General features: G+C 34.8%; 1 protein-coding gene across 20 annotated transcripts in view; it reads right to left on the bottom strand.

Moving 5' to 3' along the window:
* The window catches only part of Dach2 (dachshund family transcription factor 2), a 538,891-nt gene extending 513,021 nt beyond the window's left edge, over positions 1 to 25,870 (bottom strand). For 7 of the 20 annotated variants that reach the window (XM_011247713.3, XM_030251523.1, XM_030251524.1 and 4 more), the window contains exons 1-2: positions 25,649 to 25,854; positions 24,431 to 25,438 (exon numbers count right to left, since the gene is read on the bottom strand). In XM_011247713.3, coding sequence (XP_011246015.1) covers positions 24,431 to 24,939 — 509 coding nt within the window. In that variant the 5' untranslated portion in view covers positions 24,940 to 25,438; positions 25,649 to 25,854. Of the gene's footprint in view, positions 1 to 9,881; positions 9,990 to 20,900; positions 20,983 to 24,430; positions 25,439 to 25,648 lie in introns of those variants that run through there. The other 13 variants (XM_011247714.2, XM_030251527.1, NM_001289732.1 and 10 more) reach the window with 9 other exon arrangements.
* Positions 25,871 to 26,335: the final 465 nt, after the last annotated feature.

Raw genomic sequence — 26,335 nt, 5'->3', positions numbered from 1 at the left:
GTTCAGTGAATATTCAATATGCAATAAGACCTATGATAGTGTACACACACACACACACACACACACACTTTGCAAACATATCAAAATTTTACTATGACATGTGTCAGGAAAGTATTTTCCACTGTTAATGCTAAGCTTGTAAGAAACAGATTAAATAGTAAGAATTAAAACCACTTATGTGTGTGGTTTAATAATAAAGTTGTAATTTTGATGTTTTAATTAAGTTGAATACTTATTTCATACCTAGTATTTATTAGTAAGTCATTATTTTGTGAAAAAATCAAATACTTAATACATATGGTTTTTTATTTTATTTATTTTATGTGAACAAGACTTTTGCATGCATGTATGTATGCTTATCTACCACATTCATACCTGCTGCTCACAGAGGCCAGAAGAGATTATCAGATACCCCGTGAATAGAGTCACAGATGGACATGAGCCCCCCCTTTTAGGTGCTAGGAATCAAACCTGGGTCCTATAGAAGAACAGGCAGTGGATTTAATTACTGAGTCTTCCTGTGGTTGTTAAAACACACATACAGACACGCACACATATACATACAAACATACACACACACACACAATTTTAAAACAATAGAATACAATGATTATGAGCACAGCAAGATGGGCCCATTAGAGCAATAGTATCACATATTTTATGGGGTAACCAATGACTGGATTTGAGACTTATTTCAACAGGTGAGAACGCATGCATGGTCATGAAAATTCTGTTTAAAAAAATCCCAGTTGGGATGTTGATGGTCCCTCAGTTTACTGCTTTTGTTTTACTAAATTGACTGTCTTCCAAAAGAAACAGGGGAAGAGATCAGTGCTACTCTCAGCAGCATCAGAGAAGCTTCCTCCTAAAGTGAGTAGTGGGTAACATAAAAGTGAGTCACTGGTCAAAGTGCTGTGAATAAAGGGTAGTGGACTCCTTGGCACCAAATAGGTCTATGTGTCCCTCAAAGATTCAGTAAATACTTCAGATGATGGGATATATAGAGTGCAAGACTGAAAGGATATGAAGGTATGCTGCAAAACAGATGTCTTCTGGATATGGCATGGCTGTTACCCTCATAAACTCACTGAAGCTGTGATTTTGCACCCAAGACCCTCATAAGATGGGGCTTGTCAACATTTCATTAATAGAAAGGGAAAGGACTCAAGAGGTCCGTTTCTTTTACTAACTATAGAGATAAAAGTATAAAATATGCCAGCCAACATAAAATTTTGCAAGCTTGTGTTCTTTGTGTTAGGTAGGTTACCTAATAAGTAGACTAGCTCACTTCATTACATGGGCACCATGCCTTAGTTATTTATCCCTGGATTGTATGGCAGTAGTTCTGTGTAAAGTGTGATAGTAATAGGTGATAATTACTCAAATACAAGGTTCTGCTGGCTCTCTACCTTCTGTACTTAATCTATCTTTGTCTAACACTTACCATGAGACTTGATATTATATGTCGTAAAACTTCCTCTTTCTCGTATGAGAATTTCAAACTCAGATACATCCCAAAACTTTTGTAGTCTTGAATTAAAAAGATGGCTTTATGAATGTGTTTCTCATATTCGATCCAAATTAGATAAGAAGACATATTATTGGTTATTAATAAAAGGGGTTTGATGTCAACTAAATATTTTACTTTTTTCTGTACATGATAGCATCTAGAAATATGTGTCATATATGAATGATTTCTGTGCATTCTAATAGTACATGTCATACCAAATATTGCAGAAGAATTTCCTTTTAGTTCGGTACATTATAAGATAGAGGGAGCTGGGACTTCTGACACAGGCAGCTGGGACTTCTGACCATGTTATACAACATACAGTTAAATATCTCACTCAGCTCATGAAATTTTATTGTTATCCTGAATAACTATAACACTTCATTAACTACTGTTAATAAGCAAATTCAGGGTCCCCAAATGAATCCAGATGATAATAAAATGATATAAAAAAAACAGTATCCAATGAATAGCAGACTCAAAGTAAAATTGAAATAAGTAAACCTCTCTTCTTTTCCACCATTATAGTTTATCTTAGATAAGTCATAATTCTTCTTAAATTAGGTTCTGTTTTTTGTCATTGTTGTTTGGTTGTGGTGGTAGAGGTGGCGGTAATTGTGTGTGTGTGCGCGTGTGTGTGCGTGTGTGTGTGTGTGTGTGTGTGTGTGTGTGTGTGTGTGTGTGTGTGTGTGTGTAAAAGAGAGAGAAAAAAGAATCCTTATGCATCATTAGAAGAAATATTAAATGACTAAAATATTCTATGCCTTTGAACCTTTGCCAGGTGTATGAACCAGAATTTGTGCTGATTCTGATTACAACTTTCCTCAATATACTTCCCTTGTGATATTATATGAAACATGATCTCATTGTCCTTAGAGTCACAGCAAATTGCATAATTAAATACTATGCTTCAGAGATGTAAGACTTTTTTTACTTTATAACTCTCCATAAACATCATAGTTAACATTCAACAGCAAAAATTATTTTTAAGGGATTGTTATTACCTATCTTCAAAATACAATTTTATCATTTAAAAGGCAATATACAAAAGAAAGAGAACAATGGTAGCTTCAATAATTTTGGTATAACCTGAAATATATTCTTTTTATTATAATTATTTTATTATTTCAGTGGATAAATTGCTTGTTAAAATAAACTTATATTCATTATTCAAGGTGAAAATTGTTGTCCCATCTTATAATCATATTTTTCTTTTCAAAAATTTTTTTCTTTTCCATTTTTATTAGGTATTTAGCTCATTTACATTTCCAATGCTATACTAAAAGTCCCCCATACCCACCCACCCCTACTCCCCTACCCACCCACTCCCCCTTTTTGGCCCTGGCGTTCCCCTGTACTGGGGCATATAAAGTTTGCAAGTCCAATGGGCCTCTCTTTCCAGTGATGGCCAACTAGGCCATCTTTTGATACATATGCAGCTAGAGACAAGAGCTCCGGGGTACTGGTTAGTTCATATTGTTGTTCCACCTATAGGGTTGCAGTTCCCTTTAGCTTCTTGGGTACTTTCTCTAGCTCCTCCATTGGGAGCCCTGTGTTCCATCCAGTAGCTGACTGTGAGCATACACTTCTGTGTTTGCTAGGCCCCGGTATAGTCTCACAAGAGACAGCTATATCTGGGTCCTTTCATATTTTTCATTAACATTTATTTGCCACCTCTCTGAAAATATGTTTATATATAAAATGTTCAAAATGTGTTTTCTATCTTACTAAGAAAAATATGAGCTAATTGAAATTTTCTGTTCCCGATTCGAACACCCTTACCTAAAGCCTAAATCCATGATGCCTTAATTTGCAGATTTTTAGTTAATACATTGTGTTGGATAGTTCAGAATTGTACAGTAGAATTATAAGTTTGTTGTCAAAGAACTCCTGTGTCTCCATTGATGAGCTATTATTATTGACATTTTTTTATTATTGACAATTTAACTAATTGCTTTGATCATTGATTCTATCCACTATAAAAATAGACTAACAATGACTAACTTCTAATGTAGTTATAGGAATCAAAATAAATAATGTACAAAAATCATGATCATAGTATCTGGATCATATATGATGACCAAAACACAGAAACTAATACCATGACTTTATAGATTTTAATTGCATTATTATACTAGTAGTAGTGTGTGTGTGTGTGTGTGTGTGTGTGTGTGTGTGTAGTTGCACAGTAAGGAATGACTTAACGCATCATGTTTTGACAGTAAATACTGGTATAGTTAGAAGGTTATTGAAAATTTATTTAGTGATCATAATACATGGAACATGTATGAAAGAAGCCTAGATAATCTATAGTTAATAAATGTCACTCTAGATACTCTAATGGAGTTGGGTGAATAAACTTCAAAGACCCTTACTGAGAAGACAGAAATTAATTACTTCCAGTGAACTGGTATCAACTAAGGGAAAGATGCTTGAGAACTGAGCATGCCAGAAGGCAAAGCGTGTATTAGGGAAAGAATGAGGCCCTTTAGCAAACTAAAAACCATGTTCTTCTGCTGCCTCTGCCTCTTGAACTAATTACCTAGAAATTATGGCCCCAGGTCAGACCCTGTCCTGTCTCATTAAGATTCTCTCTCACCACACTGAATAAATAAATGGAGAAAAGGAAATGAAAATCACAGAGCTGACAGGGATACTAAAGAAAGGTATTGACTTTGCTTCCCTACAGTTTGAAGAAACTGGGATTGCCTATACAGGTAGTGTTTACGAGAGGCAAATAGGCCATTGACTCTAAATCTTTTATCCAGCTTTTATATGTATCAATTTGCCATATATGTACATCAATTTGAAGTTTTTCTGAAGATCACTAACTTATCCCAATTGGTGGATATGGAGAGAAAAATAAGATAGTGGAACTTTAATCTTGTATATTTTCTTTTCTTCAATGTGATTAAAACCACAGCATTTCAACTTAGAATTGGAAGAAAACAAGATCATAATTCTGGTTATGAAGAAAAAACAAATACTAAACTTTTTTGAGGTGTCTTCTTTTCTCAGAGAATATAGGCTTGCTGTGTAGAGGATGCCTCTATCCCTCCTGATAGATAATCATCTTGGTTTCTAAAATTCTCATTTTAGCATTTGAATGAAGAAAAATACTGGAACTTTAGGTTCAGTGTTTTTTTTTTTTTCAGTGTTCCTGATGACAGGCATAAAGTACTTAATTGCTCCATACTGTGATTTAAAATCTGTTTCTCATAATCCTAGCATTCTATAAAATTTTTTTAAGAACACAAAAGATGTGGAAAGCACTTGATAGTGTGTCTCCATCTTAAGAGATCTGGGAGCTCTCACGGCCAAGGAAAGCAGATATGCTTAAGTTATTTATATAACTAATAAAAACATTAATTTTACTATAAGAAGATAATAGGAATTTGTTCCACTCCATCTACAAATGTTATGTGGAAAACTTATTAGAACCTGGGGATTAAAAATCACATACTGTTATTTGCAAATATTGAAATCATTCTTCGTTGACTCCTTTAATACCAAAGGAATGTATCTTTAACTTATTTAGACTACAAAACCACAGAAATTTCTCTGAGAATATATTCAATCCTCTAAAATTAAATGTATTAACAGGGGTTCAGTCAGTTATTTTAAGCATGTTCTTAATCATATAATTCAGTAATATTATGCTTTTGTTTGGAAAAAAATTAACTCTCCAAAAGAAAAGGAGAAAGCAATAGAATAGATTCTCAGAACCCAAGCTTTACATCCACAAATTAACTTGGAAATTATGAATTTTGTATAATATTAAGGTTGTGTTCTCTAAATTTATAAATAAATAAATAATCTTCAGGAATACAAAATTCAGAACAATGTTCAAAACAGTTAACAAAAAAGCTTTAATAAGTTAAAATAACTGGCTTCAATTGTCTGAATAAAGAACTTCATCATTTTTTCCATCAAAAGCAGAGAAACCATAGCTTGATATCTTCTCTTAACAAGCAAAGATGATGAATAAACATGCAGATCCAGTAGGATCTGATATATTTCAACAGAAAATAGAGGCTAGACATGACCAGTGACTTGAACTATAAATGAAGGAAAATAACCTAAACTTAAAATAGCAAGAGAAGTCTAATTTTGTTTGTACTACATTTAGGATAGATTTCTTGAGCATTTGTTGTCAAATGCTTGAGGAAATTATTTGCATTATGTAGAGCAAATATCCTGAAGCTGACTGTTAAAAAGCTAAAGCATAGCACTGCAATCAATGAAATACAAACATCATGGTCTCTGTCTTATAAAGTTATACCTCAAAGAAGTATGACTAGGATATTCTATAGTATCCATAATAAACTTCATTCAATGACTTTCATTATTTGTTTTATACTATTATAATAACCATGTTCATTCACAAATGACAAAGGTTCTAAGAAATAATAATGCTATTTATTGAACTTGCTACACTCATTCATTGTTGTTATTTAATAATAACGTCTATATTACATGGACTAGAGTGATAACAAAAACATATGACTCCGTTGCTGAAAGTTCTTTGGTTTCATTTGGTTCGCTTGGATTTCATTTATTGACACCAGTATCTTTCCATGTTGCCAGATTGGCCTAGGACATAGTTTATTGCCCAGATTGCCTTCGAATCCACTGCAGTCCTCCTTTCTTGGCCTTTCCAGTGCGTCCAAGCAGGTTTCACCATGCCTAGATACTTAAAAGGTTTTACAATTATTTCTGAAGGTTGAAGTACAGAATCATGGTAAGATTTTTTTAATATGGTTTATGATTTAATATTGAATTATCATCTGAGAATTGGGAAAAGTATGTTTATTATGGGCTTGTATGTCTAGACTTTCTTCAAGTTTTCAGGAGAAAATTATTGTTTTTTTGAAAGGAGAAATCTAAAAATCTTAGTTTACATCATGGTGTTTTAAACTACTTTGATATAGGTTATCTAACAAGGATTCATATCACAAGATAGCTCTTTACTGGGTATGATGGAAAACCCTTACTGGTGACTTAATCTTAGAGAATATCGCACCAAAACTTGAGAATTATTTTTTTTCCTGCCAACAGAGCAAACATGTCAAGTATATAGAAGGTATGTAATGTCTTCCTGTTTCTTTTCATGTGAACCACACAGATTTCCTCCACTACATATTCCTGTATATTCAGTGGTTTCACTGTCAGCTCCCATTCTGTTTCCTGCATTTGTCCCTCTCTTGATTCAAAACCGTCCCTTTAACACATCATTCCTAATTAGATGATTAGTGCTTGGAAGGGCAGGAGATAAGTCATTTGCATAATTTAATCATAAAAAGAAGTTAAAGATACAGATTTTGCTGTTCGTTTGTACAATTATCTTCTTCAGCCTGGGGGGCTGAGATATTAATGTGATTAAACAGTATTTCTGCAAACAGGCAACTGTGTGTCCTCTATTAAAGCAAGGCTGGAGGCAAATGAAAAATTAATTTTAGAAGACAATCAATTTTATTCTACATGACTGTAATAAATAACAGCCCATCTGCAGACAACTCATTAAGCCTTGGGAGGGTACATGTGTCACAAACTCTAAATGACACACAAGGCTGAATTTTCCACCAAAATAGAACTAGTAATAAATGACCTACCAGCTGCCATATCAGCCTAAGAAGTCAGCACACAGGAATTTCTTAGAAACTGAATTGCATACTATGTCAGTCACAGTCAACCAGTTAATTGAGACCTCATTACAAAAGTTACTGGAAACTGCTTCATCTTACTATGAATTTTTATCTTTTGCTTCTACTCAGAAAGTATTATATACATATGTTAGTATACATACATTTATTACTATGAACACCACTTTAGTACTGTCAAGAGCTAACATCTACAAAGCTATTTAATGTGCTAAGAACTTGGTATACACTATGTCAATTAATGTTAGAAATCCTGGGAGTTCTGTCACTAACATTTAGCATATTCTCATATGAAAACCTGAGGCTTGGAAGGTCGTACATCTAGATAAAGTACTCAAAAGAGGATGAAGTGTCCAAGACAATGAAAATTCCCTGAGCGTCCATTTTTCAAGAGTAGCTGTCAATCAAAGTCATAATAATATACTCAAAAAGTAAAACAATAAATCTCCCTAAAATCAAACGTTTCCAAAAGTAAATACATTTCATTATAATAACTCATAGTTGCACCAAGGAAACAACAAACTGAAAACATTTTGAGTACTTAAACAACCACATAAAGTGTTTGGTACTCTGAGTCATAAAACGACACATCAGAATGTTTTTAAAGTTGAGTACCTCACAAGCTACTGCTACTTTGGGGAAAAAGAAAGCATGAACACCTTAAAACTTGAGCATTTGTATACACACCCACCAACACACACACACACACACACACACACACACACACACACACACACACGCATGCATGCACACACGTATGCACACACGTATGCACACATGCATTCTTGTGAGAAGACAGATGTCCTGCAAATATAAATTTAGAAAGATCACTGAACGTGAGTGAGAGAATTCTCTCTCCAGAGGTAACTCTTCAAGTATATGTTTAAAATACCACTGCTTTCAACAAGATCTTGAATAGAGCAATTATTCTTAGGAAGGAATCTCAACGTTGTTGTTTTCTGATATCAGTTTCCTTGAAGTGTTTATATTATATCATTGTACTTTCATTCAGCTTTTTATTTCATTTTTATTTTTGGAAATTATGATATGGATATATCATTTCTCCCTTACCTTTCCTCCCCTCAAACACTCTCACATCCTCCCCTTGCTCTTTCTCAAATTCATGGCTTCTTTTATTGCTATTGCATATATATGTGCGTATATATTTCTAAATATAACATGTTCAGTATTCTGTAGGTTACTCGTACAATTTAAGGACTGGCCTTTTTTAACTGGACAACCAATTTGGGTTCTCTCCCCTAGAAAAAGACTGTTTCTCTAACTCTTAGCATTCCTTAGATGCCCATAGTTCTTTGTATAGAGTTAAGGCCTTTTGGATGTTTTCCCTACCCACTTTTGCATATCTATTGGTGTCATCTTACCAATGATTCATGTTGAATAAAATCTTCATTTGAAGGTTTCATTTCTTCAGACTTGAAACATTAGATGTGTGTTGGCATGTTTCTCTCCTTTTCTTTCTTGCATTAGATATTAAGGTCCATTTACCTAAAAATATTCTCACTATGATGTTTTGAATTGTTTTTCCTAATTGAGATAGCCCAGTTTTAGTATATTCATACATCTTTTTCCAATGCTAAATAAAAGGGGGAAACAAGATTTTTTTTGAATCCAATCCAACAGAGCTAAAATAAAATTCTAACAATGGAATTGCCTTTTCACCCTTAAACAAGAGTCTTAATAGCAGATGTTACTACATCTGGCTTCCCTTGTTATTCTCCATCTGCAGAAATTAAAACTCACTCAGAATCCATGACAGGACCTAATGGGAGTTTGCAAATGCTGACCAAATCCTTCTTCCCAACTACTCTGTTAGGATGCCAGGTGAACGGCTGGACAAGCCCCACCAGAGCAAATTTGTTTCCTAGGTAATTAGCAAAGAATTAAGATAGAGGTCACCAACTTCTTAGCTTTCCTCAGCAATGATTTTACATGAGAACCTGATTGAAAGCTTAACTATTTGCTCATCATCAAACATTCAAGGTCAAAGAGCCCCTGAAAGGAGACTATGTGGAGTTTTTAAAAATGGTAACTAGAGCAGGGGCTTCTTAAGTAGCTTCCTTGCAAGGTTTCTAATGCATGAGTCCAAAACAGCAGGTGTTAAGTAGATATCTATCTGGCTTATGCCACTTTGAATACATTATGACCTAACCATAGGTAAATAATGGTGGCTACTTTGTAGTTATGCACTGTGATGGGCTATGTATAGTATTTTTCAAAAAAAAAGTAATGTGTTGATTGAAAGTATTAATTTAATCTTCATGAATAGACGGTACACTAATACCTTCAATAAATACACACCGTGGAACATAGAATTTCTGTTAGAGAAACAGTTTGTAATAAAATTAATCTTAGCTTTCGTTGTCAGATAACATTAACACTATACAATAGAAACCAAACACTATATCAATGACTTAGAAAATGTCACATTTCACAATATTGTTTTAATATGACACATGCATGAGAAATCATGGGTTACTTGTTTCAGTATCCAAATTCTCATGATATAGTGCATATGGTTTGCTTTTAAAACAATTTTTGAGCAGGTTGAGTTCAAATACTTTTAAATTTCAAGAAGTTTAAGATTTTAGGAAATAAGAGTGATTTCTTTTAACAAAACTAACCCAGATAGCACAACTATATATAATAGAAAACTATAAGTAGTATATATTGACTCCTTTCTTAATACTTACCAACTTTAGTAAAAATGCATATGGACATGTTACAAAGCATCATGCCAGTATTTGTGCCTCTCAGCATCTTCTCCAGCAACCTTGCCACATTCAGCCATGCGTCATGACCTTCAACATTGTGACAAACATAACTGCATTTACTATCTCTAGTTCCATGACCATCACATTTCGCTCATTCTAGTACTCCAAAGCTGAAAACACTTTGAACCTTTCCTGCAATTTCTAATCTTTCACTGTCTCTCATCATGCTATCCAACAACTTACAGTACATTTTCCTGTGTTATAATTATCTATTACAAAGATAATTATACTCAACTGTCTTGCCTTTTACTTTGTTATGAAAGCACCTCGATGACAAAACCACAGCTCTTGTAAAATTAGATTGTCTAACGACTTTGCATCAGTATTCAGGCAGTTCTACCTGGTAAAATAGAAACACAAAATCTCATTGATCTTTTTAAATTTATGAGCATAAGTATCAATGGGCTTGTAATGACAACTGCCTTCTTTCAGTAGTAGATTCTCCTAGTTACTCCAATGGCTATCTCAAATTTTCCCTATAAATCCTTCCTCCTGTTGCCACCTTTCCAGACCTCTTTTTCTAACCCTTACTTTCAAGTGATGATCTATCTCATTTTATACCCCTTCTTAAAACCCTACATGTGAATCTCTCTCCATTATATAAGTTCATGGCAAAATCTTAAAGATGACTCTAAGGATATGTATAAACAAACTTCTTCATTACCAGTATGTTCTCTTTCCAGTTCTCTTCCCTTACTCCACTATAGCCATACTAGTATTTTTAATGTTCTTCAAATGTGCTGGAAATGCTGCTGTTTTAAGACTTTGGGTCAAGAATATCTCCTCAACCTTTGGCATTCTTTCCCTGAATTCTTTTGTGTTAACTCTCCTTTCCCTGATCTGTTTTTATCCACAGTGCTTACTACCTTCTAACGTGCAATATAATCTGCTTTGATGCGGTACACTCCACTTGTTTATTTTTTAAATGTACACAAGGAAGAAAACTGAACAGAAGAGAATACCTCATGTCTATTTGGTAAAGAAGAATGGAAAGAAAAAAGGAAGGGAGTGAAGAAGGGGAGGAAAGAAGGAAACGAGGGAAGGGTGGGAGTCTGTTTTAATCTCTATCGCTGTGCAAAACACTCTGACCAAAAGCAACTTAAGTTTACATATCCAGGTTTTAGTCTATCATTGAGGCAAGTCAACTCAAGAACTCAAGCAGAAAATTAAATTCAAAACCATAGAGGAACACTGTCTCTCTGGTTCACTATCTGGCTCATAACTTTCTTGTATGGCCCAGACCCACCTGCCTAGAGATAGTACAGCCTACAAAGGCTATACCCTCCTACATCAACCTTCAGTCAAAATAACTCCCCAAAGACATGGCTACAGCTACTCTTATCTAGGCAACACTAGGCTCCCCTCTTATTTGACTCTAGACTGTATCAAGTAGACAGTGAAAGGTAACTAGAACAGAAATAATTTCTCTATATTTTCATACATTCTATCCATAGTAGAATTCAAAGCTCTCTGAAGACACTCATACATCACATAATGGCATGTAAACAGAAAAGATAATTATTGTATTTCAGAAATTCAATATTATTATTGGATGAATTATTACATTAATTTCTTAGGTTATTGCTCCTTTCTATTTTCAAGTCAGAATTTAATATTTTGGTGATTCTCCAGCCTTTTCATGAATGCATAAATAAATAAGTCTTTCCAGGCATGTGGCTCATTCTTTTAATTCCAGTACTGAGGAAACAGAGCCAGGCTGATCTCTATGATTTCAAAGCTTCCCTGATTTATATAGCAAATTCCCATGCCTATCCAGGCTACATAATGCAATCCTGTTAAAAGAAAGAATGAAAGAATGAGAGAACTAAGGAAGGATGGGAGGAAGGAAAGAAAGAAGGGAGGGAGGGAGGGAGGGAGGGAGGGAGGGAGGGAGGGAGGGAGGGAGGGAAAGATGGAAAGAAGATCCATCCAAAGGAATTTTGTTACTGTATTTCTGAAAACAACATAATTAAATGTCAGTATTTCTATAAGTGCAAAAACCTTAAGGATATTATCGTAAAGCTTTTGGGTAGTGTTTCTGCTTCTAGTTTGTTTATCTCCATTTGTTACTACTACACAGCCCATAACATCTATAGGGTTGCATTTGCAACCCTATAGGTGGAACGACAATATGAACTAACCAGTACCCTCCCCAGAGCCCGTGTCTCTAGCTGTATATGTATCAGAAGATGGCCTGGTTGGCCATCACTGGAAAGAGAGGCCCATTGGTCGTGCAGACCTTATATGCCTCAGTACAGGGGAACACCAGGGCCAAGAGGTAGGAGTGGTTGTGTGGGGGGAGTGGGTATGGGAGGGTGTGGGGGACTTTTGGGATAGCATTGGAAATGTAAATGAAATAAATACCTAATAATTAAAAAAATGATACACAAATCAATACTGTAGCATTTTTTTAAAGTGACATTTTCAAGAATGTTAAGCTGTTTTTGTTGTTGTCTTTTGGTTTTGGGTGTTTATTTCTTTGAGACAAGGTCTTACTATGTATGCCTGAAATTCTTTATACAGACCTGCCTGCCTCTGCCTCCCTAAAGTGGGATTAAAGGTGTAAGACAGTCACCATACATGACAAGAATAGTACTATTTTATTAGATATTTTTCTTCATTTACATTTCAAATGCTATCCCAAAAGTCCCCTATACCCTCCCTGCACCCTGCTCCCCAACCTACCCACTCCCACTTCCTGGCCCTGGCATTCCACTGTACTGGGGCATATGATTTTCACAAGACCAAGGGCCTCTCCTCCCATTGATGGCCGACTAGGCCATCCTCTGCTACATATGCAACTAGAGACACAGCTCTGGGCTGTCCCTCCTATAGGGTTGCATATTCTTTTAGCTCCTTGGGTACTTTCTCTAGTTCCTTCATTGGGGACCTTGTGTTTAATCAAATAGATGGCTGTGAGCATCCACTTCTGTATTTGCCAGGCACTGTCTTAGCCTCACAAGAGAGAGCTATATCAGGGTCCTGTCAGCAAACTCTTTCTGGCATATGCAATAGTGTCTGGGTTTTGTGGTTGTATATGGGATGGATCCCTGGGTGGGGCAGTCTCTGGATGGTCCTTCCTTCCGTCTCAGCTCCGAACTTTGTCTCTGTAACTCCTTCCATGGGTATTTTGCTTCCCATTCTAAGAAGGAACGAAGTATCCACACTTTGGTCTTCCTCCTTCTTGAGTTTCATGTGTTTTGCAAATTGTATCTTGGATATTCTAAGTTTCTGGGCTAATATTCACTTAGAATAGTAGATTTTTATAACAACAGTCATACAAATGTTCTATTGTCACTCCTTCACCACCATTTGGCTTCAGGTATAAAAATATTTGAATACTTTGCCATTAGAATTTCTAGATTCATTCACAGTTGGTATTTTTATGCCTATACTTCTAGTACATGAATCTGTTTAAGCTCATCACTACAAAAAATGACAAAAACCTAAAAAGATATTCAGGGGCAATATAAAGTTCAGTGTTAAAGCATTTACTCAGCATGCATAAGACACTGGGAATAATCCATGGGCATGAGAGATTCATTCAGAAACTCTATGAAAAAGCCTCCATCAATGCATTCTATTCTGTCTGTCTATACCTTATTTTATACTATTTTTGCATGAGAATTGTTGTATCAGGTTCTCTATGCTCTTATTTATTAATAGCTCAATTCCTTTGCCTGTGTTCAAATAAACCTATGACAATAATAGCATGAGCCAAATACAGTCCAGCCTTCTTTGACATCATGAGGCTAATTGGAATAAAAATGTTGAATTCTACTGCTTATTCTTGAATCTGTTTATGTCAAACACGTTTACATTTGTCTCACTAACATAAAAGAGACCTAAACAGAGAAATTTATTTTTAATGTGTATTTAGAAACTAACAGTGCACTTAGAAATAAACAAAAATCCAAAGAACAATATAAAACAAAAATACCAAACTGAGTACACAGCAAAGACATCATTTGATTTAAAATAACTGCAAAAGACATAGAGCCATAGGCTCTGGGAGAGTAACCCTTCTGCTATTACAGAAATATACAAACTCATGGAAAAGGGAATGCTCCTAAAACAAACAAACAAAAAAAAATCCCATGAGTCCTCTCTTGTGACAAGGGCCATTCCAAAACAACTACAAATATGAGAATAAATCTATATCAAAAGTACTTTAAAAAATTAAGCTCTGCAACAGTTACTATACTCTTCATAGGTCATAACATTCTACTTAAGCTCATGTTAAAATAACTGATATTTCTGGCCATAAGCAACATTGGGATCGTATTGTTTCTTTCAAGAACTACAAATTGAGAATTAATTATTCTTTCCATAGAGTGAAAATACTCCTTAAAACTCTGATTTCAAGCTATATTCATCTATTGTGTTTTGACCTGTAAGTCATAATAATCTCAAATGTTTAACATATAGAAGATTGCCATTTAGAGTTTCTAAGCTCAGGACACATGTTAAAATTAACAATGGGCATCATTGAATTTGGCAAATTCATGGCATGCTAACAGTCTATGATGAGTACAATATCATTTAAGATCATAGATCTTTCCACAGACAACATAAGAGTAGATTCAAGAAAAATACACTGTTAGTGGTTCACTAACCAATTTGAACCAGTCCCCTTTTGTTAGCTGTGATATATATGCTGCATGTATATTTATGCTTTTATTTCATTTTAATTTTTGAAATCTAATCTTATACAAGACAATGTGCCAGCAATAAAGGTCTGAACTAGATCTGAAAATGAATTTTCTCCACATAAAAGCAAAATTTTCATCTATAATTATATGTTTAGTAACTCCCACTATTTTAGCTTGACCTCTTTAATATAATTCTAAAGATTGCAAAGCATTCCAGTGTTTGCTCATATACATATGACTCAGATATGTCTATGGAAATGTGGGACTATTTGACAACTGGTATTGCAAAACACTTATCACAAATACTAAATTAGTGGATACAATGAGGCATAATGTGATTACATCTGATATACCTGAGATAAAGATATGATGAGTACAAAATACATCTACAAGAATGGTGGCTCTTGCTTATATATCACATGGTATATGCTTTAAAATCACATGATACATAATAAGTGCTGAACACACAACATAATAAATTTGATCAATGATGATGGATCAAAGTGATTGAGAAAGCATTTTTTTGTTTATTGAAAACACAAAACTTAAATAAGGGATTAATTTTACAAATGCCTTCAAGTTAAAGGCAATAATTTGAAAGCGAGAGTCCCTGAGGTCTGACATATGTCCTTAAAAGAACTTTCAGGGGATAACAACTAAGTGGAACTAAACTTCTTGGCACTGAACATTCAGAGGAATTGTATAGAAGCCAGATTTCCTTAATATTGATAGTAGTATTCAATGTATGTATGTATATACTTTCAGATAGATCATGATATAGCATACATGCAAAATAACATCTTATGGGTGTTTAGTTTAGCTTTCTTATGAATGACCTAATATGGCATTAAACTCCAGTTTCTTCCAGTGAGGGTAGAGCTCAGAGGTAGAGCACTTGCCTCACAAGTATGAGACTCTTAGGTCAATCCACACTACTACTGGGGAGAAAAAAAAAAAAGGAAATAAACTGACTCAAGATTCTTAGCTAAGAATTATGTCAATTGCATTTATTACTGTACTACTGAAGACCAGGAAGAGATGATGATGATACAGTTTTACTCAATAATTGTGGGGTACGTTTAATGTTTATATTTTAGTACAACAGAGGATCACACAAAAGGGGAATATAAATGATGCACTAGTGCTATAGTAACCTAAATTTATCCACAGTTCGCTATGACAGTACGATGTTATTTAGACAAATGTGGAAAACAGAATTCTTCCAAAATAACTGAAAGTTCAAACTCTAGCATATTGCTGTAAGCTATAATGCGTATAACTGTTAATCCAATACACCTTTTATACAAACCCATAAACACATGAGTGGAAAAATAGCACAGATGTTCATCTCTAATGCAATTTCCATTCAATTTCCTAAGTGCGGTCCCTGTGTGCAAACTAGCTTAACGTTATGTTTAGCTTGCAAATTCTTTTAATAAATAATGAATGCAATAAAACTAGAAGATCAATGGCAAGCTGAGAAATCATAAAAAAAAAAAGTGCCCTTTGTGTTCGGGCTGTTGCCCGTTTCAAACTTTAATCCAAAGACAGATCAATATTATTTTTTTCTTTTTAACCCATCACATAACTAGCATAGACTAAATGTAGCCTAAATACTGTTATCAGCTAACAGTTGCCAGCAACCTGATAAGATCATTGGACACAATTGCAATTGAATGTTTAATACCTTAGCATACAAAGTACATTATATACTAAGCAACAAATGTGTGAAAAAACAAAAAGGTCATACAGCAATTAAAACACTGTATGTCGTTATTTTTTGAACTTTCCAATGCTATTTTTCTTGTAGTGCAATTAAAAAGTTTTCACTGCAGTTTTCACTACTATACTAAATAAACACAATGGCTCAAAACAGTGCATAGATAGAAATAATTTCAACCTCAAAGTTCCTAGATAAAAGTAATTTTTACTTTTCAAAATTAATTATACCTGATAAAATACATTCTTCTTTTAATTAGGTAGTGTGGAAGATACATCATGTAAATTTGAGTTTGAATATTTCTTTGAAACTTCAGATTGCTCAGAAAAATAATGAATCGTGTTTCTTAGTGTATTTCTACTTCCATTCTAGAAAAAATGAAGGAATCTTGTCTTCTTATCAAGTCCTTTTAGAAAAGATTTTTTCTGTTCAGCAAAAAAGATCTCAAGTCATATACCACTTGCATTATGCAGATGTACCAGTCTAAATAACTAAGAATAATTTTGTGCCATTAGTCTTCTTTCACTTATTAATTCTTGCCTATTTAGAACATTACAACATCTCCCCCGGGCTTTTAGTAAAAGTAAACACTAAGAAGTCATAATTTATATCGGAACATAATTCATGTCAAAGAATCTAATTCAGCATATTAGGTTTTGATACCTTTGTATATGTATTTCTGAAAGGCTTATGGCATGATTACAAACGATTTAACACTAGAGTTAAAATTTCAGGATTAAGTCTAACAACTGCACACTTCATGTAACTATTATGTAGCAGTTATGTAAGGAGCAGAAGTCGATGTAATTATGTAAAAACAATAAATGTGTGTATGATTGTATTCACTCAGCCAATTTCAATTTGATACCTAACATATAAAAATAGTAGGTTTATGATGTTTTATAATTAATATTACTGATGTTAAAATTGGTTTCTAAGACAATATAATAAAAATACACATATTTTACATATATCTAAGTTTTTATTGTGTGTAATAAATTCAGTTACTTTGTAGATATGTCATATCCAATTTTATATGAAATAATTTGTATTGAATCTTATATTCTCTATCTTGTTATAATATTTTACTTATTATATTATATATATAAATTTAGCATTACAAAAGAGATGAGACTTCACTGTGAAGACCTGCAGAGGTTTTAAACAAAATTATATAAAAATCTAGTTAACTATACTGAATTCAGTCAAATGCATAACTTTCTGTTCATACTTGACTGCACATGATAAGCCATATCTTGAGCTTCTAAAATGACTACCTGAAGATAATTTTTTTCTGAAATATTGACAATCTGAACCTTGTCATTTAAGAGTATTTCTTGATGTCCTAATCTAAGTAACAATAGAATTGTGCTTAAAGAATGTTGTAAATTTCTATAAAGACACACTACTTCTAAATCTCTATTCATTTTATATGCTTTTGATGAAACATAGGCCCTTTCACATGCTAGGGAAGTGGTATGTCATCAAGCTATATCAAGCCATAAATGCTGTTGTCTTAAAACATATGTTCTTCAAAAAAATAAAATAAACAAATTAAAGATTGAATCTTCTTTGATTGTTTTCATTTTCATATGTTTAATATTAACTTAAAACTCTAGCTATTAAAATATTAGACCATACATATTTCATGTCAATTGACATTGTTGCTTTTCTCTGAAAACCAACATAAGAAGGCAAGACATAAAACGTAAAAAAAGTATGGGATGTATACTACTTAATGAAGGCAAGTAATGTCACTATATTTATATGAAGGTCCTATAGGTTTACATATATGTTCTTCTCCAGTTTAAAAATTATGTTATAGAGATGACACTTATGGTTATAAAATATTTTATGGTTTGCACATAATTTGAATATAAATAAATTATAAATGCTAAGATAAAACATTTTTCTAATATTTTTCAGTATTACAAGCTAATGACATGATTAATATACAATAGACAGACTTTCTCCTTCCTACTTAAAAAAATATTAAATGCTGAAAGGTTCCAAATCCCTTGGTAAAGCTATATTGCAGCTGCATTAAGCCAACAAAAAGCTTATTAGTAAGGTCTTAAAAACTGACACCCTTCTATAATCAATTTGGATACAGTATTATTCTATTTATAATGGCATTTTCAATGTGTTCCAATCATATATTGCTAATTCTCCTTTTTTTGTTTCATGATTAAATATTAATAGACTGGCATTATTAAGCAGCTTCCCTTCACTTGGGTTTATAATATATTGGGTTTCACCATTTCAGAATTATTAAAATATAATATAAAAATTAAAAATCTTTTCACAGAAATCTTATGGCTGCTTTGATGTTTTACTCTGATTTCTAAGTAAAATAATATAAATGTAGTTGTTCTAGCAGAAAATGGGAAAAGGGATGCCGCCACTTTAAAAGCTTCAATCTCTTTGACATTGCTGGCAGTGTATGGGAACATTAATGCATCTGTCATGATAACAAGCTAAGAATAACATCTAGACATCAAACCGAGCAGAGAATCCATCTGAAGTGATTCATTCAGATCTGTCTCATTGATTTATTAAACACGGGGCAACATCTGCAGCCTCACAGAGCCGCTTGGTGAAATTAATGCAAGATCAATTCAAATGGAAAAAAGTGTAAAAGAGATAAATCAAAACACAATTTGCATTCAGTTCCACAATCAGGCTTATTGGGTGCAAATGTTCAATTTCCTTTCCAAAGCAAATGTGTTTAAATGTTGTTTTATCTTTGTAGAATTGTGTGATCTGAAGTGACAGTGAAGAGTTTTGCAGGTTGAGCTGGTAAAATGAAAAAAAGAAAAAAGGAAGGAAAAATGCTACTAGAGACCTTTTGAATATGCAACAAGAATATCATTAATACCTAATTGTTTTCCTTTGGGGACTACTTTTAGCCATAAACACAATATAGTCAGTTTTATATCAACTGAGTTATTTTTAAAGATATTTGAAATAATGTAGAGTGAATAAATCCAAATCATATGTATCTTTGCAAACAAGATAAAGTGCAAATGGAGATGTATATTGCCAACTGAAATGTATTGTGATTAGGGATTCTCACAATTATACTCATCTGCAAGAAGTTTTGTTTTTAAGCATCTACACAAAATAAGAGTACTTGAAATAGAACCAAATAACCAAATAACTCAAATTTGATAACTTCTACTTCAAGTATTAAGAATTTCTTCCATAAAAGCATATAAAATATTAATGTCAGAAGACAATAACATTCTAGTAATCTATTATCAATCATGTACCATGTGTGTACTGAGAATATCATGCATAAAACTCCAAATATGTACTAGTCTATCATGAGCATCATCTAAGATAAAGAAAGGTTTTTAAGGTAAACATGAGCAGTCAATCAGTTACTGGAGTATCTAGCTAAATAAAAAATATAAGCAGAAGTGTATGATTAAAGTGAAGGTAATCATTAAAGTTTTGCACACTGATATATGACTGTATTGCTATAATTTTTATATTAGCACCATTCTTCTAATACAACACTGAGAATTTTTGGTTATCTGGATGCTTTTAAGAGACAATATAACTGCCTCATCGCCACTCTATGAAATAAAAGATATGTATTCATTGTCCAGATTTATTTCTATAACATTTTATTATTTGTGAAAGTGTCTTTAATATAGAGTACCAGTATAGTAAAGTTATACAAGCTCTTTAAAAACTTGGTGATGCTTAATTTTATTATAAATGCAAAGCAACAGTTTCAAGTAAACTATGTTACTATACAGATCATGAACTCTAAAGGATACATCAAGCTTGAGTGCAAAGCTAAATTCATTGAGTGCTTATAATAAACATCTTTCTCATGTTTAAGAATAATTTAAATATTATAAGTGTCAATAAATTCACATAAAACTATTCAAACATCAAAACACCTATATGTTCACTTTATATACTGTCAAATAAAATATAAGTGAACTTTGTGAATTTTAATTGCAAAAGCAAACTTATATTTGAATAATGTTAAATCATGTCTCCAAATAATTATTACAATGTTGTCTTAATCATACACTCTTATTTCTACAATCATCTATTTGACTATACTTGAGACTGAATAGCATGTAATTAAATGCTTCCGAAATGAAACAAACTGCTGATCCTGAAACCTGACAATGTAACTTTTATGTAGGCAAGTAGATTAAAAAGAGATATCACTAAAATATATTGGTTGATTTGCATATTTACTAAGAATGATTTTTCACTTAGTGTATGACTGCTGGTATACTTGAGGCAATTTAGTAAGGAAGATCCAGTACACAGAATGAAGACTTTAGACATATGCTATCTGAATTTGCCTTTCTTTGGCATTAAAATTTCCAAGATTTCCTGTAAAATGATGAAACAAAAAATGTTTTTTTAAATCTAAAAGAAGGTATTTTCCATTTAGTTTGAGAATCTTTAAAATCACCATTTTCTTAATAATCATCAAAATAATATCTTCACTATTCAGTCTCAAGTAAAACAGCATGAAGAGAAGTGTTGTACAGCCCTTTGCAATGGCTTTACAATAATGAAAGATTAACTTACCTAATAGAACAATCAATAGATCAGAAGTTTTGTTGTACTACTCTCTAGTAGTTGAAGTGTACATTATTTCACAACTTCTTTTCTGAGAAGACAACTTTGAATGCTTCAGTAATTAAAGCATATGACACTAATAGAGTTCTTATCGTTCTTATCATGACTCAGTACTATGAAGGAAATGATTATACATATATGTGTGTGTATGAATGTATAGATATGTATATATGTATACATATATGTATATCACATTTCTTCAGTGTGAATTGCACTAAACTATATCAAAAAGCTATCTCAAGCAATATATTAGGGTTTGTGAAAATAAGAAATTTGAAAATGATCCATTTTATATGAGATAACATAGAAAACATTAAAAATTAAAAACACTCTAGTCAGGACACATACTTTTCACCATGCATTTGACAAAGAAGGAGAAATATATTTGAAAATCAGAAAAAGATAATAGCCAATAGTACCATTACAAAAATAGGACTTCAACAGTATCTTACAAAATTTTATCCATCAAAATGAGTTTCCACTCAACTGAATGTGCACTCTTTATCTTGTACTTTTCTCCTCCCCCACCTTTAGCTCAAAGAGGTAAGTCATGAATCTTTATGAACAAACCTCTTTAAGAAAGTCTACATTGAGAACATCACTATCTTCTTGGGTATGTTTATAGGATCTTCCCCTCCATCTTCTTCTCCTATGACAAAATTCTGCTCTTTACTGCATTTCACTTTTCTTACCGTTTGTCTCACCTACTTTATGCTTTCATCCTGAACCTAGTGCCTTTGTATACCTCTCACTTCTCTTATTACTGAACTAAAGAGTGACAGAACTAGTGTTGACCTAAACACTAACTTCAGATTGCATTTAAAACCACAGATTTTATAAACAATGTTACCTAGAGTAATGAAGCATTTTTATAAGAATGATATTTTGCAATTTTATTAACATATTCATGAGAGTGTTTGCAGCAAGAGAATTTACTAATGTTATATTATCACAAATTATATTTTTCAAGTAATTGTACTTTTCCTCCATTTAAATTTTACTATATATGTACTATGTTTATTTCTGTCTAGTGGCTTTCCTCACTTCTTTATGTGTTATAATCATAAAATAGGTTTCATAATTTTTATAATTATATATTTCAATATTCACAAGGCAATTATTCAAAACATACATTATAAATTGTACCACAAATATATTTTTATATTTAATACTTTTCTATCACAATTTTACAAAAAAATCAAATAGAAATGTTAGCTATACAAATGAAAAGGAATAAATAAAGCTTAATCAGACTAAAACAAGAACCTAAACACATTAAAACAGGATTCCAAAATAGTATAGAACAACCTATCTCAATATAACTAAATAATTTATTATTTATCTCTTTGGCATGTCTCATTAAAAAATTTTTAAAGTTCTTATTTCTAGACTAAATATCAAACTCATAATAAAATAACAATCTGTTTATTCTAAGAGTGAAACTTATAAATATTTCTCAAGAATGAGAATATTAATTATTGAAAAAAGGGGGGAAGGGTCCCTGTATAAAATTTTCACACTAGGAATAACAGTTTGGGGGAGGAGAATGATGAAGAAGAAAAGGGAAGGAAAAAAAAACAAAGAGAGGGAGAGGGAGAAAGAGAGAGAAAAGATGAATATGGCTTTTTCTCTCTGCAATCATTTTTAAGTCAGTGTATCTGATATCAATAAATGAATCACATGGCTTCCATTAGAAGTTCTGGTAACTCACTGAGTCCATGTATTAGTAATATTCTTTGTAATCAAAGTGAAAATTTTCTATTTTCTATAAAATATTTCTATTTTTTTAAACCCATAATTTTGTCTTGCATTGAGAGAGGCTCTTACCCTTTGTGTTTTACTGCATCTACCTTAAGAAATTCCACTTTATAAGCCAGGGTTTTAAGCTTTACATGGGAATCCGGTAGGAGTTTCCCTCTGAACTGGTTCTGTTTAGTTGCTTGAACACAAAAGTTGCTCAGAAGGAACAAGAAAAGGTTCTCTTGTAAGCTCTATAGCAATATTTTGCTTATTGCACTAGTAAGCAACAGTTTGCCTATTAGTTATCGTCAATACATCTCCGCTAAAGACAGCAATTTAGATTTTACAACAGACATGACCCTGTAGTTGCAGGTTCATTCCTCAGACCCAGAAACGCCATCATTTAAAGTTGTATTATGAGACTAGACCTCAGAAGTTCTTTATAAAATGATCAACCATGCTGCTGCTTTACAGCAAAGCTCTTTGCTCCTTTTTCATTGCAATTTCCTGATTTGTACACTAATCTTGTCTGTAAATGATTCCTTTTCTGAGATATTACCAGACTGGAGATGAAACACTAAGATTACTAATTCGTATTTTTGAATGTCAAATAATTCTCAACGGTTTCCTTTCCTAAAATTTTATTCAAAACATCAAACTCAAGTTGCTTCTAAGTGCACATGAACAGAGTCTGATGCGCGTTTAAACTGTGATATCAAGGAGGTACACTTATGACTTGGGAAGGTGGCTATTATTATTTAAACAATCCTCTCTTGGGGGAAATGGGATCCTTTCAACTAACTGGTTTGTCTGAGGTGGAGGAGCTGGCTCATCCTCTAAAAAGAAAAAACAAAAAACAAAAAAACAAAAACAAAAAACAACTACTACAACAACAAAGCCTACTAACTTTTACACCAAGCCTCAGCCTAGCCTGAGCCTCAGCATTTCGTGCCCCACATTAACCTCGGCAGGTGGCCCAGGAGGTAGGATTCCAGGAAAGTGGCATCTGTCCTCATCGTTTGTTTTGTTTTTTGGTTTTTGTTTTTAAATAGGACTCATCATCTACTTTACCATGCACCAGGGAGCTTTGCGCAGCAGGCATGAGCATATGTCCTTGTAGGCACTTGTACAAGCATACACACACACACACACACACACACACACACACACACACACACACACCACCTTCACCACCACAGCACACACATCCCAAACACTCTCACAACAAACATACAGGATGGGGATCGAATCACCCTCTGGGATGGATTCTAGACTTCCGTTCCCTTGCACCCCCTAAATGCCTTTTTCTCGGTTGCCAGCTTAGGAGCCCAGGTTACAGCTCAGCCAGCCCCCATACCCAAGAAAGCCCTTGATGCCCGTGTTCAGAAGAAAAACTATCCGACCCGTATGGCCACAAAAGAGCAGGAAAGAAAAGCAAATAAAGAAAATAACTACCACAACAGCCAAAAAGCCATGCAAAATGTAGGCGAACGGCTGTAAAGTTTCAGTGGATGATTGCTACTGAAGTTTGTGCGGGACTTTTTCAAATTGAAGCCCTACCACTGAAAGCAGCCTAGAAAGGACTGGCAATTAATTTATGAGCCCTCCTAGTTCTCTCAACCCCGCCGATTACAATGCAAAGAAGCAGAACTCAACCTCTACAGACCAAGTTGGATGAGACATGCAGAAGAGGGCTAAGGGGTAAAGAGAGAAAGGCAAGCAAGCAATGAGTGTCTCACCTGGCGTTGGTGCAATCGGTGAACAAAGTTTCAAAGTCTTTCCTGGTGATGAGCTTGCAACGATTCACCCCTGGCTGGATGGCCCCCAGCCCACGGAGGATTCGAACTTGCTCTACAGTGCACACCACCGGAGATATGTCGAGTCTCTTCAGCTTAGTGTACACTGTGTGCAACCCTCCCACCAGGTGCTTGAGGAAAAGGTCAAAGACTTGCGGCAGGCAGATCAGTTCCTGGCCATCCATCAGGAATGAAGCTACCTTCACCCCGTGCATGTCGACCATCCGGCACTCGTTTGTGTTGGTGTTGCTGCTGCCACCGCTGCCACCACCAATCCCGCCACCCAAGACACTGCCGTTATGGTTATTGGCCATGAAACTGTTGATCATGTTAGGGGTTAGGCGAGGGGGCTCTCCTGGAGACGAATACAGGGGTTCAGCCCGGAATAAACCCCCCGGGACGCCGGCGCTGCTGGAAGTTGCAGAGATCACCGGAGGTGCAGAGACAGCCATGGTCACTCTGTCTTGAGCCTAGCTCTTAGAGCCCTAGCTTTCTCTCCCTGACTCCTTTAGGTCCCCTTGCGCTCACTCGCTGACTCTCTCTCTCTCTCTTTCAGGCACGTTCTGACTCTCTGAACTGTTCTCAAGTCTGAAGCGCGCTGGCTCCGGCTCCAGCTCATCCACCACCCTACACACTGTGAGCAGCCTCGACCCGCGGCGGCCCAAGAGCCCACCCTCACCACACCCCCTCCCGAGACTGGCAGCGCCCCCCAGCCAATGGGCCCCACCCCCTCAGCGCCCGAGCCCGCAGAATGGCTGCCGCCAGCTAGGGGTGGAGACTCCCTAGCCAGCCTCTGCCTACCTGAAGCCGTGTGGGACTTTCGGTGAATGGAGGTGGAACACAAGAAGGGAGAAGGGGGCGGTGTGCAGCCTTGCTCACTGCCTGGAGATCAGAGCAGAGAGTCCAATTGTCAGGTCTCTGAGGGGGACCATGCTTCCAGCCTGTCTTCTCCTAAGTGGAGGATTAGAAGGGTCACAAACGGGACTCACAAGTGTGTTTCATTCACCACACACCCAGAGCCATCTCGCATGAAAGTGACTTAGCTCTAATTCAACTTGCACATTTCCCCTAAACTCAGCGGAAAGAAAAGGTGGCTTCTCCCAGTATCCTGGAGAAAGAGTCCAGAGAGTTCACAAGTGAACAACTCGGCCTTTCTCTTACCCACTTAGATCACTGGCTGTAATATCTTCCTTATCCAGCGTCCACAGGACCGCTCCCCAGAATTCTTGCATTCATATCAGAGTTGCTGGTTGAGATCCTGTTACTGCTCAAGGAGGTTTAGGAAGCGCGGTGGGAAGCCTCTGTAACAGATGGGTGGATTGTTTTACAACACTTCCGCCACTCTCTGAAACAGACTAGGGTTGTGTGTGTGTGCGCGCGCGCGCGCGCGCGTGCGCGCGTGTGCGTGTGTGTGTGTCTGTGTGTGTGTGTGTGCATGTGCACGAAAGTGCACCATACCTTACTTAGCCTTGCCCTAACATTACCAAAAGGTTTAAAACAGTATATAATTTATAAGGATAGGGTTTAACACTCTGAACTTGTATATTTTTCTCCCTCACAAAGGTCTCCTAAACCAGTGAATGGCCCAGGCATTCCAAAGGCTTTATTTATATCTTAAATGGTTCCTCATGATTCTTCTTCCCCTACCTACCAAACCTCCCACACTTAGTACATAATACACATTGAAGGAAATATCTGAATAGGGTACCTGCCTGAAGAAAAGCATAGTCATTTCCATACAACATATCATATTTAAGTCACCTTAGCCAAGTTGTTTTAAATTCTTTGTCAAGGTTTTAATGAGCTGCAAGGTATTTCCTTTACTATCTTCTAGAGGAGCTGGTAGTT

The sequence above is a fragment of the Mus musculus genome, chromosome X (genome assembly GCF_000001635.26).
Source record: "Mus musculus strain C57BL/6J chromosome X, GRCm38.p6 C57BL/6J".
Lineage (NCBI taxonomy): Eukaryota > Metazoa > Chordata > Mammalia > Rodentia > Muridae > Mus > Mus musculus.
This window is presented reverse-complemented; position numbering and strand designations above follow the sequence as displayed.